Source organism: Aulonocara sp. 'chitande type north' Nkhata Bay, linkage group LG16 (assembly GCF_057382095.1).
Source record: "Aulonocara sp. 'chitande type north' Nkhata Bay isolate Kocher_YH1m ecotype deep benthic linkage group LG16, A_spYH_male_GT1.1, whole genome shotgun sequence".
NCBI classification, from domain to species: domain Eukaryota; kingdom Metazoa; phylum Chordata; class Actinopteri; order Cichliformes; family Cichlidae; genus Aulonocara; species Aulonocara sp. 'chitande type north' Nkhata Bay.
In genome coordinates this window covers 37,818,096-37,833,364 of record NC_141359.1, presented here as the reverse complement: position 1 = coordinate 37,833,364, position 15,269 = coordinate 37,818,096, and the positions used below count along the sequence as shown (strand labels likewise).

The 15,269-nt window shown below is 37.2% G+C and overlaps 1 protein-coding gene across 1 annotated transcript; it reads left to right on the top strand.

The window, feature by feature from the left end:
- The first annotated feature begins 11,787 nt into the window (after nucleotides 1-11,787).
- LOC147312051 (olfactory receptor 2K2-like) lies at nucleotides 11,788-12,714 on the top strand. The gene has a single exon (XM_086266393.1). It carries the CDS (start codon nucleotides 11,788-11,790, stop codon nucleotides 12,712-12,714), a length of 927 nt encoding a protein of 308 aa, XP_086122519.1.
- Nucleotides 12,715-15,269: the final 2,555 nt, after the last annotated feature.

The following is a 15,269-nucleotide window of genomic DNA, read 5'->3' as shown; positions in this document are numbered from 1 at the left end:
CCCTATAACTATTGTTTGCAAATGTGGATAAATGTCTGCGATTAAAATGCTGGCTTAGTAGATAATAACATTGTAAATATATGAATGGTGACAGCGTTTCAAAATAGAATATAAGAATTGTTTGTGTTTAAAACCAACGTTTAGGTAAGAAGATTTAAGGTGGATTTGAAGGCATAAACAAAAAATAAAAGGGTTACAGTCGGCAAGTGTTGTTAATTCATGAGCTGACTGGATGCAGAGTAAGTGGAGTGGTCATCCTGAGAGGATTGAATGATGCTCTAACTCTGTGGTCAAGTCAGACATAGGTTTTAAGCAACCATGAGCCACTAATAAGCGTGACAGATTAATGAGTATGTGTAAATTGAACTTGTTAAATAGCCTTAATAGAAGTAACTCAATGAACACGCAATAAAGTGGACTTTTTAGGGGTAGTTTACCATTGATACCATAAAAAGCAACTTAATTAGTAATTCAATAACAAATTTTAAAGATAACCTTTGTTATTTGATAAGAGAGAGAAAAATTCAGGTTACATATAGTAAATAAATAAGGGAATGTTAATCTCTGCGTCATTCCACACTGAAATTTCAATTGTAGGGGATCATTTGGAGGTGAATTGTGTAGGACACGGGGAGACAGAAGAATCTCCCCATGAGTTTTCGGTGTGCATAGAAATTGAGGAGGCTGAACTGGAAGCCTGCCTGGGTCGTTGTTTTTGTTTATTTGAGGGTCTGCTGGAAATTTGTGAGAACGACCACCTTGATATGTGGGAGCCTTCTCGGGCAGCGATTTTTTGTTAAACATGTGGCAGGTTGTGCAAAATGGCGAAAGCTTTGACATGATGAATAAAGGTGTGAGAGGTATTTCTTTGGTGATGTAAAGTAGGAGGTTTTAAAGTTTGAAAGTGTTTTTAATTTGAGAGAGGCATGAGTGATGTTATAAGAGTTTGAGTTTCTTTTTCTTTCAGTTTAAAACACATAAGTACATACACTTGGTACACCTGTTTACTCTTTGACTTTATTAAAACAGACGGTGTATTTGAGTTTGAATTTCAGTAATTGTATGTTGATATGGTAATTTAGTTTTATGTTAGGTGAAGGAGATGTCCATCTCTGCGTCTTGCAGGATTGAAAGTGAAAGTTGAAGGTTGTGATGTGAATGCTGTGAGTACTCGATTTGAATGATTCTGTGTGAGGTGTACAAAATACTAAATAATAATAACACTATGAAAGTTGATAGTAGAGTGAGTGCAAGGCGGTGTGTGAACAGAGGAAGTCTGAGAGAGAAGTGTGTGCGTAGGCAAAATGCAGAGGGTGTGCGCGAAATAAGGGTGTATTGTTTTTACGTCAAGATTTAGTAGAACTAAAGTAGAACGTTACAAACAAACAGATAAATAGTAAAATGAAGAGAGAAAATAACTGACAATTACATTAATGAATAGAAAACACACATACACAAAGTGCCATATGTGAAATTATTCTAGGAAGGAGTCAGAAGTGAGATAGTTTAATATAAGATGCAATGAAGGAAGCAGCTTACACTCCTCTAATTTCCAGAGCCAGTGTGTTCCCTCCCCTGCCCACTTGGGCCCCGTATCAGGCGAGTATGGAAGGCTGGATAGCCCATGACGGGTAAGATCCCACCTCGAAACCCTGGGACAACCTAAGGCAGGCACAGTCACGATTACTCGGCTTCAGTAAGAAGACGGGACCTGACGGGTAAAGCCGCTGGGCTGAGGCAGAGGGGGTAAGTGGCAAGTGGAGCCCTACCTTCTGGCTGAGGACAAGGAATGCTGCTATTTAAGGTAGGAAATCAGAATTTGGGTTAGCAGATTTGGGAAAGACAACTGACGGCTTGAGTGGAGAATTGTGCAGGAGTCTGACACACTGCAAAAGCAACATATGCAAATTCACACACACAAACAGAAAATGCATTAACCTTATAAAGACAAGACAAGCTCATGGAGTTTAATGCATAGACACTGATTAAACCTGGCTAAGAACACAAACATATGCAATGAAGAACAGCTTGCTATTTTGTATGAATGATACAATGGTGTGAATGTTTAATAAAATGCATTTAAATTTGTAATTGAGGAATAGAAGAAGCCATATGACAAAGGGAGTGAGTTATGAAAACAAAAAAGTGATTAAAGTAGTTTTTAAAAAAAAGAGTGACTTAGGAGTGCTCTCGTACTGAGTGATCAACACTAGTGATCACTGTTGAAAGAAATAAAATGATTTAATGAGTTGGTGATGTTTAAACATATGTTTCTGTTGTTACAGCAACTCATTGAGAGATGACTCAGTATGCAAATTAGTTGGAGTGAGTGGTGACGTAGGAGCTTCCTGTGTGTGTGTGACTGAGGAAGTGACTTTCAGAAGAGGAAGCATGGCAGACAAGAGAAGTGCAGATTGGGGTAGGGAATTTATAGTTTAGTGATTATATGATGTCGTAAGGGCTCTTATGCTGAATTTAAGAGCATAAGGGGGTGATTTTTGTTTGCAAATTGTGTGGTTTTAATGAGACTTTCGGTGTATTGAGGAGGTGAAATTATGTGGTGGCAAAACTTTTGTGTGTTTAAGGTTGTTGAGGTTGTTGAGGTGATGGGTTGATTTTGTCAGTTAGGTTTGGGTTGTTGTTTTTGTTTTAATAGAGGGAGTTTTAGGAAACATGGACATGTCTAAAAAATTGGGCCCATTATTTTGTAACAGTGCACTTAAAGAAAACCTGTCAGGTGATTTTGTTTTGTTTTTATGAGCTAACAATCAGCTCTATTTTTTCATTTCTGTTCTAAGCAGGCCTGAAACAGTGAATAACGGCGCTGAAAATTCTCGGGAGGAGCAAATATAAGGTGGGCTTTCCAGATTATAATTGGCTGAGGAGAAAGCTACCTGGGGACTATTCAGGACGTAAGTCCCTGTAAAAAGGATTTTATGCGAGTCAATCCAGTCCAAAAGCATAAAGAAATATTTTCCTATGGAAAATAAAAAATGACTGAGCTCATTTTGCTGAGGGTGGAGAATCTGACGCGGGAAGCTCCACTATTAGCAAGAATATGGAGTGAATGTGTGAGTGAATGTGAGGATGAATAAATGTGGACAAACAATTTGTTTTTACTAGAGAAAATTTCTGTTTTGTTTTATTAAGTGGGGTTAGATTATGGGATTATAGTATATTGTTGGGAGAATGCCAAATGCTAAAGGGGAAATATTTTTTGATGTAACTCAGTTATCATTACTTGAAGAAACACATGACTGATAACTGTTCTGTTTTAAGTTTATTTTTATGACATAGATTGGATCATGAGTGGGGAAACTGAGCATTTTTAAGTTTTGTATAGTATCTTGACACATGAAATGTATCAAGATAAAGGGGGGTTTAGGGTTTAATAATTTAATTGTTTAATAATTTAGGATCATTTCAGGACCTTTTGGGTTTTTGATCATTTGGATATGGTAAAACTGAAACTGTTATTTTTAAGTTAAGGTTAAAGACAGGAGGAGAGAGAGCACGGGGAGAACACAGACATAACAGGCTGGGGGAAACATGGAATAAACACAAAGAGAGACGAGAGCTCATAAATACACAGAGGGGCACAAGGGGGTAAGAGTCACAAAGGGAAAAAACACTTAGGGAACACCACAACAGGACACCTCAGAAAACCTGGCCTAAATAAGGAGCGAAAATACAAGGAACCAAGAATACTGGGCCAACATGGCCCAGGACCATGACAGAACTGAATCCTGTTTAGAAGATACAATGCCGGTTTTTCAAAGCCGTGAATAAATATTAGAGGGAAAATTAGTGAGGATTGAAGGAGTAGAACAGCTTTGATTTCTTTTTGATTTCTAGAAGTAGTGGTTATAATGTAGGCTTACACATACAGATATTACATAGGAGGTATTTTTAGGATAAAGGGGAGAGCTTATAAATAGAAATGATTTTTATACATATTGCATTTTTGAGATGAGTCATTGAAGTTATTGAAGGATTGCACACGCTTACAGACACAGAGTTAAGAAACACACATGACAGTATTGATTCCAGGCAAAAGGCCCTAAATTCATTTAGCTTTTAACTGAACTTAAAGAAGGACCAAAGAGGAAGGAAAGCATATATTTTGGTTAAATCTGATAAACTAGAATTAGAAGGTATTGTTACATTAAAAGGAGCAAAATGAAATAAAAAGGCTATACCAAAATGGGTTATAACATAGGAAATGTGAGGTTAAAATGAAGTTAACACATAGGAGTTGTTTTTAGGCAGCATTTAGCTATGATGAAATTTATGCAGGAGTAATTGCTTATATGCTTAAACTTAATTGATTAAAGTGGTTGTTTTCTTTTGGATCTTTTAGAGTAGAGGAACTTGCAGCAGCGACAATTTGTGCACAGGATGTTGATGATCAGATAAGGGAAAATAGAGCGAGCAACTGGACGTGAAAGCAGGGCTTAAAGAGTTTTAAAGTGATGAGGAACGTTGAAGAATATACATAAATACAAGTCAATAAGTTAAGAGCATAATTAGGATCATGCTTTTGATTAAAGAGTCCCAAAAAGGATAAGTTAGGGAGATGCAAGAAAAGGTGTTTTGTTTCCTTTGCAGAAGATCTCAGCGACCACAGGAGGGGCGAGGATCCTGGAGATCTCGAGGCCTGCTAAACCACCAGAGAGGGTCTGAGCGAGGACACAATGTATTGCGACCTCTGGTGTTCCAGAGGTCGAGAGAGGGAGTGTGGAGCAGGGAAATTATTTTACTGCTATTGTTAAATAATTGTCATCATTACCATTGCATTAATAATATAATCTGGAGTTTATATTGCATTCAGGGGTTAAACAGTGTCTCTTTCAGAAAGACTGAGTTGCAGGCTGACAGGAAGTTGTATGCAGAAGTGGAAGTTATTTTGAGCCGCAGGCTAAGACGAGGCTTTAACAATGTAACAGATAGCTTTAAGAAGGCCTTAAGCAGTTATGACTATTTTATACACAATGCATATCTGTGCTTATTAAAGAGTTGGAGCTCGGTCAATTAATTGGGGGTCGGAAGCTTTGTTCGGCGCGATGTTCGGACAATCTATTGTGCAAGTGACTTGGAGCCATAGAAGGAATTGCAATACATGCTTACAAAACACTTATATATCAGATCATTTTATATTAAGGTTTTAGTAGAGGTTCTTGGTTAAAACATTTATTTAGTAGAAGACAGACACATAGTCTCAGTGAGCCTCTGTCCTGGTGAAAGGTCAGAAGTGCAACAGGTGAATTGAGAAAGAGCATGTGAGGTCGTGACACACACACATGAGTTAGATTTATTTAGAGGAGAGAGAGGTTACTCATGTCTGGCTGTAACTGCAAAAGTGTCTCGGTAAAAGAGGAACAAGACAAGAACTGAAAGGTAGACAGGAAGGGCCAGCCATGAAAATAGAAGATGATCTTCTGGGGTAAAAGCCAGAAGATCATCTTGTATAAATCTATGTATAAAATGTATCTGTGACGCATGAAGGGGCGTCAGTAAATCAAACCCTGATGCTATAAAATATCTGTTCATGCTTTGATTAAGTCGAAGACTACTTGCTGTCTGCATACAGAGTATCTTCCCACACGTGTGTTCATTAAAATCATTGTTTGACCAAGACCTTCTGGACCAAGAGTGGTTTGTACTCTCCCTCCTCAATTGTGAACCTTAACACTACATATCTTTGCACTGAATGTATTTATGATGACCACCTGCCTAATTTAATTGAATTCAGTTTTATTTATGTAGCACCAAATCATAACAACAGTCACCTCAAGGTGCCTAATATTGTAAGATAAAGATCCTACATTATTACAATATTGTAATTACCATATAGCATTCATATAGAGAGGCTGTAATTCTAATTCTAAAGTAAATATGAGTTTACAACGTCATTCCTGTTTACGACAATAACAGATTTGTCAGTAACAACATTTGTCATTACAGTGGTGTGAAAAAGTGTTCGCCCCCTTCCTGATTTCCTGTTTTATTTTTATGTTCGTCAAACTTAAATGTTTCAGAACATCGAACAAATTTAAGATGACTATAACACACGAAATCACAAAATGCAGTTTCTATATCAAGGTGAAAAACCACCACCAGTAACAACATTTGTCATTACAGTGGTGTGAAAAAGTGTTCGCCCCCTTCCTGATTTCCTGTTTTATTTTTATGTTCGTCAAACTTAAATGTTTCAGAACATCGAACAAATTTAAGATGACGATAACACACGAAATCACAAAATGCAGTTTCTAAATCAAGGTGAAAAACCACCACCAACAAAAAAACACATGGTCCTGTGTGAAAAAGTGCTACATTTTCTCAATCAAAAAAATCCCTTAAATATGAGCTGCCTGACAAAGTGGAGTAGACGAAAAGATCGTCAAAAGCCAGACATCATGCCACAATCCAGGGAAATGCATGAACAAATCAGAAACAAAGTATTTGAGATCTCTGAGTCTGGAAAAGGCTATAAAGCCATTTCTAAAATTATGGAACCGCAGTGAGAGCCATTATCTACAAATGGTGAAAACATGAAACAGTGGTGAACCATCCCATTACTGTGAGAGCACAGGCACGACTCATCCAAGACGACACAAAAGACCCCAGAACAACATCCAAAGAACTACAGGCCTCTCTTGCCTCAGCTAATGTCAGTGTTCATGACTTGGCAAAAATGGTTCCAAGACGAAAACCACGTTTATTAAAAGAGACATAAAGGCTCATGATTATGCTCCCCAAGACTTCTGGGAAAATACTCTGAGGACTGATGAGACAAAAGTAGAACTTTTTGGCAGGTTTGTGTGCCGTTATGTCTGGTGTGAAAATTAAAGTGCATTTTAGAAAATGAATTTCATACAAACAGTAAAATGTGGTGGCGTTAGTGTGATGTTCTTGAGCCGTTTTACTGCCTCAAGACCTGGAAGACTTGCTATGGTAAATTCAACCATGAATTCTGCAGTCTACCAAAACATCCTGAAGGAGAATTTCTGGCCATCTGTTCGTACCTCAAGCTGAAGTGCACTTGGGTTTTGCAGCAGGACAATGATCCAAAACACAACAGCAAGTCCATCTCTGAATGGAATTAGAAAAACAAAATGAAGATGTGCAGTAAAGTGCATTTTTCTTCTGTGTTCAATCAGACATTTTCTAATAGTTATAAACAGAACAAATGTTTTTTCACTTCACTGCTTGATTCTTAACCCGCCTAACTGAAACATGATGAAATGTCATTGCATTATTTTTGAAACGTCTTCCGCAGTGCATGTGATCGCATTGTAACTTACTAATAAAAAGTTCTGCGTGTACTTTGGTGTATGTTTTATATAATTTTATTGCACATAAATCATAGTCATTTTATTTTACAATAACACACTATCATATATCTCTTCTTTCTGATGTTGTTTCTAGTTATGGGAATAACTGTGTTACAAGTAGCGGCGTTACTTTTTTCAGTAACAAGTAATCTAACTAATTACTATTTCTATCGTTACAATGCCGTTACCATTACTAACAAGAAAATGCGGAGCGGTCGCGTTACTATTTTTCAACAAACAGACGCTTGAAGCTGTGTTCAGTTTACCGCATCTTATATCAGTTGCACAGAAGTAGCTGCCTATATAAGTAATCTGTGCGCTACAGCTTTAAGCAGCTGCGCGTGCTCCCTCGGACGGCAATCACTTTGTGCCCGACGATCACTTTTTGGCACAACACCTGGAGCTAGGGGGGCAAAACAATCGCATGAGTGCTGCTATTTGACTGAGGAAGAATAAAGTAGTCGTGGTAAGCCAATCACATGACCACTTAAAGACAAAGCAACAAGGTGATATATATACCAGTTTTTAAATTGTGTTGATAGGCCACGTAAAACCAGACTCATGATAAACAATATATACGCAGTGTTTTTCCTGAATACTTCCGTCACGTTTACTGTCTAAGGTAAAAAATGGTAAATGGTCTGCATTTGTATAGTGCTTTATTTAGTCCCTAAGGACCCCAAAGCACTTTACACTACATTCAGTCATTCACACACACATCACACTGGTGATGGCAGCTACATTGTAGCCACAGCTGCCCTGGGGTGCACTGACAGAGGCGAGGCTGCCGGACACTGGCGCCACTGGGCCCTCTGACCACCACCAGTAGGCAACCATGGGGTTAGTAGCTTGCCCAAGGAAATATTTGGCAAGATACTAGATACAAGATGCTTAGGAGTGATGGTGAGAGAGAGAGAGAGAGAGAGAGAGATAAAGACAGCAGAGAAAGAGAGAGAGCGAGTTTTGAGATGTGAGAGATTTGTGACGTTTAGGTGTTTGGAGTGTGTAGTTAATGTGTTGTCTTGTGTAGTTAGCAGAGATGGGTTACAGTATTACGGATTACAGTAACGCATTACTTGTAATGCGTTACTGTAATCCGATTACTTTTTTCAAGTAATGAGCAAAGTAAGGGATTACTATTGCAAAAAAGGTAATTAGATTACTGTTACTTTCCCGTAGGAACGCTGCGTTACTGCGTTACTAAAAACCGAGATTGTTTTGCAAGAGTGTCTCATGACAGTGACGTAAGCGAGTGCGACGTTCGTGACAACAGCTGTCTGCAGATCAACAACTGATAATATATCGAGTGCAGGAGAGAGTATGAGCGTGCAGCGTTTAAAGCGTGGAAGTACTGACCTTACTTTGAGTTTGATTCCATAAAAAGTGACAAAAACATTAATGTCCGCTGTTCACTGCATGGAAAGATCATAGTTCTCACATTTAAGTGCATTCATAACCTTGCATTTCTTATCTCTGTGATATGCCTCATATCACCACAGTTTCCCGCTCTCTCAGATCTTCATCTTGTTGTTCCTTCTGCTCGTCTTACCGCTATGGGGCACAGAGCTCTCAGTCGCTCTGCTCCTCGGCTCTGGAACTCACTTCCTTCAGCTTAAGAAATATAGATTCCCTTATTTAAATCACAACGCAAAACCTACTTGTTTAAACTGGCTTACTCGCTTTAATACAGATTTTACTTACTGTCAAATCTTGGGGGGGGGGGGTTTGTTTGTTTTTGTTGTTGTAGCAATGTAGCTGCCATCACCAGTGTGTGAATGTGTGTGTGAATGGGTGGATGACTGGATATGTAAAGCGCTTTGGGGTCCTTAGGGACTAGTAAAGCGCTATATAAATACAGGCCATTTACCATTTTACCATTTGTTGTTTGTGGTTGTATTTTGCTGTTTGTTTTTTTTTTATATTTTAATTTATTAGGATCTATTTTAATCTACTGTTTTATTTATGTCATTTTCTCTTTGTACGGTGACCTTGGGTTTTACAAAGGCGCCCTCAAATAAAATGTATTATTATTATTATTATTATTATTATTATTATTATTATTATTATTATTATTATTATTATTATTATTACCAGAGGACAGGAGTCCAGGAACAGAGCCAAGCCCTGACACATGAGGAGCTTGCGGGGGAGTATCCCAAATTTTTTAATTTTATTTAATTTTATTTAAATTTATTTATTTTTATTTAATGTTTTTTGTTTGTTTGTTTGTTTGTTTTTAAATTCTGGATTACATCAGAAATTTAACCAAGGTGTTGATAAGGCGCAAATAAAATGTAATAAACCTTTCCATCGGGGCACGCAGCCTCCAACTCTCCCCATCCTCACTGTTACAAAAGCACCTGTTTAAATAAGACTGTTATTTTCATTTAACACATTTTCACACGTGCACACACACAGGGCCCCCATAACAGTTGTCTTAAAAAGTGTCATTTTTGGTCAAATAAGGTGAACTTTTTGTCTTAACCTCAAACTATCACAAGTATCCATATTTTTCATGATCATATTTTTTGTGCATATGATTATTGATTACTAACAAGTTATGAAATATCATAATTTTATAATAGTCAGAAAAATTATGACTGACATGAACTTTTATCAGTTCCTGTATTACTTCCTAAGTCATAAATTATTTGATAAAGAGGCCATAAAACACTGGTTTGACATGAGGGGTATAACAGCCCTCCTTGTGGTTAATAACAGATAAATAGCACTCCCTGCTGGAAAACTGGATCAACATTTACTTGACATAATATTAAAATGTCTTCTTAGGTGTTTCATACATATAATGAAACACCTATGAAACATTTCTGTTTCATAGGTGTTTTTCATTCTTTCAAATGACTCATTGTTCCCTCCACAATTCACATGAACATTAACCAAAGGTTTGAAATAAAGCTGTTTTTATTCTTATTATTTATTTATTATGAAAACTTTTATTTTTTTAAATCTCCACCACTGTCTATAACTAGAAGTTTCAAGTAAAAACTACAGAAATGAATGTGGTTTGATATCAGCAGGATACCTTGCTGCTTGCTGTATCACACTCTTATTAGACCTCAAAACATCAACAGTAAGACTTACTTTTAAATGAATACCAATACTTATTGGATTTTTGGATGGGAACCTGGAGTTCTTAACTGCATAGTTCTTAAAGAAAATACAAAGAAAAATTGTTTTTATGGCTGTGTTCTGTAATTACTTTCTGTCAGTGATTCCTGGGATACTGTTTCGTTGTGTTAAAATCACAGCGACAGGATTAGAGAGCATATTTGGGCCGGGATTTGGAAGTTGCTGGACACGCTAACCTGTGAGACAAGAATTCACTTTTAAAATTATACAATCTATACATTATAGGTAAAACTACTGTTATAACATCTATGTAATATATTCAAGAAATTATGTCATTAGCATGTTTAGCACAGGGGGGACCACGAGGAACTGTCCTCTCCTCTTTCCTCTTCAGCCTCTAAACCAAAGACTTCAGCCACTGCACAGATACCTGCCATCTTCAGAAGTTTTCTGATGACTCTGCGGTGGTTGGATGCATCAGTGAGGATGATGAGACAGAGTACCAGGCTGTGGTTGACTCCATTTGTCACGTGGAGTGAGCAGAATCATCTGCAGCTCAATGTGGCAAAGACCAAAGAATTGATTGTGCACTTTAGAAGGACCAGGAAACCTGTGACCCATGTTTCAATCCAGGGGGTCAATGTGAATATTGTGGAGCACTGGATTACACACAGATAATAAACTGGACTGAGTTAAAAACACCACTGCACTGTACAGGAAGGGCCAGAGTCATTTTTCTGACTATTTTCTGAGGCAGCTGAGGTCCTTCAACATCTGTCAGACAATGCTATCTGTTGTGGCCAGTCCCATCCTCTGTGCTGTTGCAGCAGGTTGAGGGTCACAGATGACAACAGACTCAATAAACCAATCCGCAAGGCCAGTAATGTTATGGGGACAGAGCTGGACTCTCTTAAGGTGGTGTCTGAGAGGTGGATGCTGTCCAGTATAATACCTCCCACCCACTCCATGACGTGCTGGCTAGTGACAGGAGGGCGCTCAATGAGAGACTGAGATTACAAAAATGATCTCTGATTGACACAAGTGGCTGTCATTACTGCTAACATGAATTATTATTTTTCTGAATCTACAAAATGCAAGTAATGAACATATTTCATCATGAAAGCATTTATTTAAATATTTTTAAAGTTGTTTTATTCAAATTTCTTGAGAACCTGCACATTTGTGTTGTTTTATGTTATGGTTGGTAAAGGAAACATATTAAATGTCCTATGATCTTCCAAAGCTGTGAGCTTTCATTCCAGATCATTGATTGGCTGGTTAACAGCTCACATGTTGCTGTTATCTGTACTAGATAAAGAAGTGAGGAGAACAGAGATTAGACACAATGAGGGACTGACCTACAATGAATAATGTTTCTGTAATAACAATGTTTTTTCTTTCAGGTTTCAATGAAACAGTCAGTCACAGGTTTGTTCTCTTTTCCCTCAGTTTGTTGTGTTACTGCATCATTTGCCTCGTCAATGTTTCTCTCATTGTGATCATCATCTTGGACAGCAACCTCCATGAATCAATGTATATTCTGCTCTGTGTCTTTTGCATCAATGCACTTTATGGAACAGCAGGTTTCTTTCCCAAATTTCTCTGGGATCTCCTCTCTGATGTTCATCTCATCTCATATTACGGTTGCCTTATTCAGACTCAGGTGATTTATTCTTCTGCCTGTAGTGAACTGTCGATTCTTGCACTCATGGCATATGACAGATATGTGGCCATATGTCAGCCACTGAAGTACCACTCTATCATGTCAAAGCAAAGAGTCATAAGGTTTGCATGTCTTTTGTGGTCAACAACTTTCTGCATTATGGCTGTGAATACCTTTCTAACATTTAGATTGAAGTTATGCAGCCCGTATATTTCCAAACTCTTCTGTGTGAACTCGAGTATTGTTCAACTCGCTTGTTTTCCAGCACAAACTATAGTTAATGGCATATTTGCAAATATTACAATAATTATTTATGCACTTCATGGTGTTTTTATAGTTTGGTCCTATATCTATATCATTCAAACATGTGTAAAGTCTATAGAAAACAGAGCAAAGTTCATGCAAACATGTGTCCCACATCTCGTATCATTACACACTTTTGTTTTAATAATGCTTCTCGATTCCACGAGTGCGCGATTTGGTTCAAAGTTTTTACCTCAAGTCCTTCAAAACTTTATAGCAATAGAGTTTCTTGTCATTCCTCCTGTCATGAATCCTCTCATGTACGGTTTCAAACTGACCAAAATTCAGAAAAAAGTTTTTATTGTTATTTTAAAAACTAAGTGATTTTTGTGTTATTTAGTAAGGAAACTCATAGTCTTATAATCATGCACAGTTAAAGATCATGTGCTTTGAAAAAGGTCTAAGAAAACTCCAATTTTGTGTTGTCTGAAATTTTTTTGTAATAGTCTAAGCAGATATAAATTAATATTTATCTGCATATCTCTTGTGGCTCCCATTTCAACACATGTATTTTTGATGTTCACTTGCCTAATTACTATATAGCATCTGTGTGTAGAAGGGCTGTAAATTCACACAAAATAAAAGTTTACAGCCTCTCTTCTCATTACAGTTTAAAATATTCAGTGACTAGTTACTGTAGAGACTGCACATGACAAAGACAAACATTTTTAAATGTGGCAGAGCTATCAGAGTGTCATTCTACTTTAATATTATACCATCTTATAAAAGTGATACACGGCCAGAAGAATGAAGCAGTTTTATCCACAGCTCTGAATGAGTTCCTGCAGGTTTGAAGGGACACTCCTGTACGACAGGAGAAGGATCATATTTCAGTTCAGTGTTTTCTTTCTTCTCTGAGTTTTTATCTTTTTTACATTTAACACTTATTGAACCATTAGAAGACTTTGTTTTTTCTCATATTGAAATCACCACTAAAAACGATACAACTAACTTGAAAATTGTTTGATGGATTGCAAGTTGTCTGAAAATTTTGACAATAGTTTAAACAGTTTGAAGGTTTTAATATTTTTCCACTAAATGTACTTTTGATGGTTAAAATAAATGTGAAACTACAGCTCTCTCTCAGCACTCTCAGACTGCTTAAACTCTTTTAGTTGTCACAAAACATGTTTTCTACAGAACCAGAACGATGGAGCACGATTCATCAGCGTTGTTTCCTACGGGTCGGGATGCAAACTGCTGTCTGGTTTCTTATATTTTTCACTTCATCATTGTTCACCTTAACTTTTTCACTTTTATCTCCATTTGCTGACACAATATTAGGTTTGTTACTGCTCTGTTGTCCACTCTTATCTCTGAATAAAACAATTACAATATTTAATGACTTTGTTTCAGAGTTGTCAAATAAATCGGTTTTATAACGAGACTTTTGTGAGTTATCAGATAAATAAAAGTATATTCCTGAGTCAATGACTATAATAGAGATAATTAAAGACACCGTTTATCCCTTAGAAGTAAATGTCTGCTAGAAAGATAAAGTGGACTATAACAGTAAATATATGCTTTTATTTTAAGCTTTTCAGGAAGTAAGTAATCTGGCTGATAGTGGGAATGTGACATGTTCCAGTTTGTCAGCATGATGTCTTCTGAGAAATGCTTGGGATTTTTAGACTCTTTACACCTAATCTGATGATGCTTTCATAAGGATTCATTGACTTAGGCAGTGAAGGATATTTCAACCAAGGTGTTACATGTTAGTGCACAGTTATTAACATTCATTTGAATTTTGATTGGAATCAGTTATAGAAATCAGCCGTGCAAATCATTTAATGCGGTCTGGTGCACACCGATGTATTTGACTGGAACTCATTTTTCTGGAAACAGTTCTGCCTTTGTGCCTTTTAAGATATTTTGACGTCTGAGGATTTAGTGTTACGTCACAGAGCCCACTTTAAGTTTATTTCAGTGGGAAGAAAATTATGGTGGACGGGATCCGTTGGCTGATGTTAGTGTTTCACACCTCTTTGTTCAGGCAAGGCAAGGCAAGTTTATTTGTATAGCACAATTCAACAACAAGGTGATTCAAAGTGCTTTACAGAGACATTAGAAACAAAAACAAATAAAAAGCATGATTTAAAATTGATTAAAACAAGCAAACAAACTAACTAACTAAACACACACATTTCACACCTGTTCGCGCGATCTGAACCCTTATCGTAAGGGGAGCTACCAGTCCTTCTGTGGACGAGCTACTTTCTATTTTAAATTCCCTGAATTTAAAATACTCTCTAGACCCAGTCTAGACCCAGCTGGGGAGCTACCCAGAGCTCTAAACCCACTTAACAAACAAACAAACAAACAAAACAGTATATAAAATCAAAACAGATAAAATCAGAAATAGATAAGATCAGTAGTTAGTGTAAGTTTTGAAATTTAAGCTTAAAAGTGTGGATTTGGTGCTTTATTCAAATGCAGCTGAGAACAGGTGAGTCTTCAACCTGGATTTAAATAAACTGAGTGTTTCAGCTGATCTGAGGCTTTCTGGGAGTTTGTTCCAGATATAAGGAGCATAAAAGCTGAATGCAGCTTCTCCGTGTCTGGTTCTGACTCTGGGAACTGATAAAAGACCGGATCCAGATGACCTGAGGGATCTGGATGGTTCATACTGGGTCAGGAGGTCACTGATGTATTTTGGTCCTAAACCATTCAGAGCAGAATTATAGGTCATTATTATGTATAACTCCAAATGATCACTGAATATGCATATATTTACACATATTTACACTGACAGAGGTCATTCACTGGGTGAATCTATCTTGAAAGCGATCAGGTTTAAACTTAGCACAAAAAGAAAGGAAGTTTGTGTTTGGTTAATAATTTCTTTGTTGTAACAAGGCTACTTGACAATAAATCTTATT

Coding starts and splice junctions, on each gene's coding strand:
- LOC147312051 (XM_086266393.1), top strand. CDS start 11,788: ATGAATAATGTTTCTGTAATAACAATGTTTTTTCTTTCAGGTTTCAAT.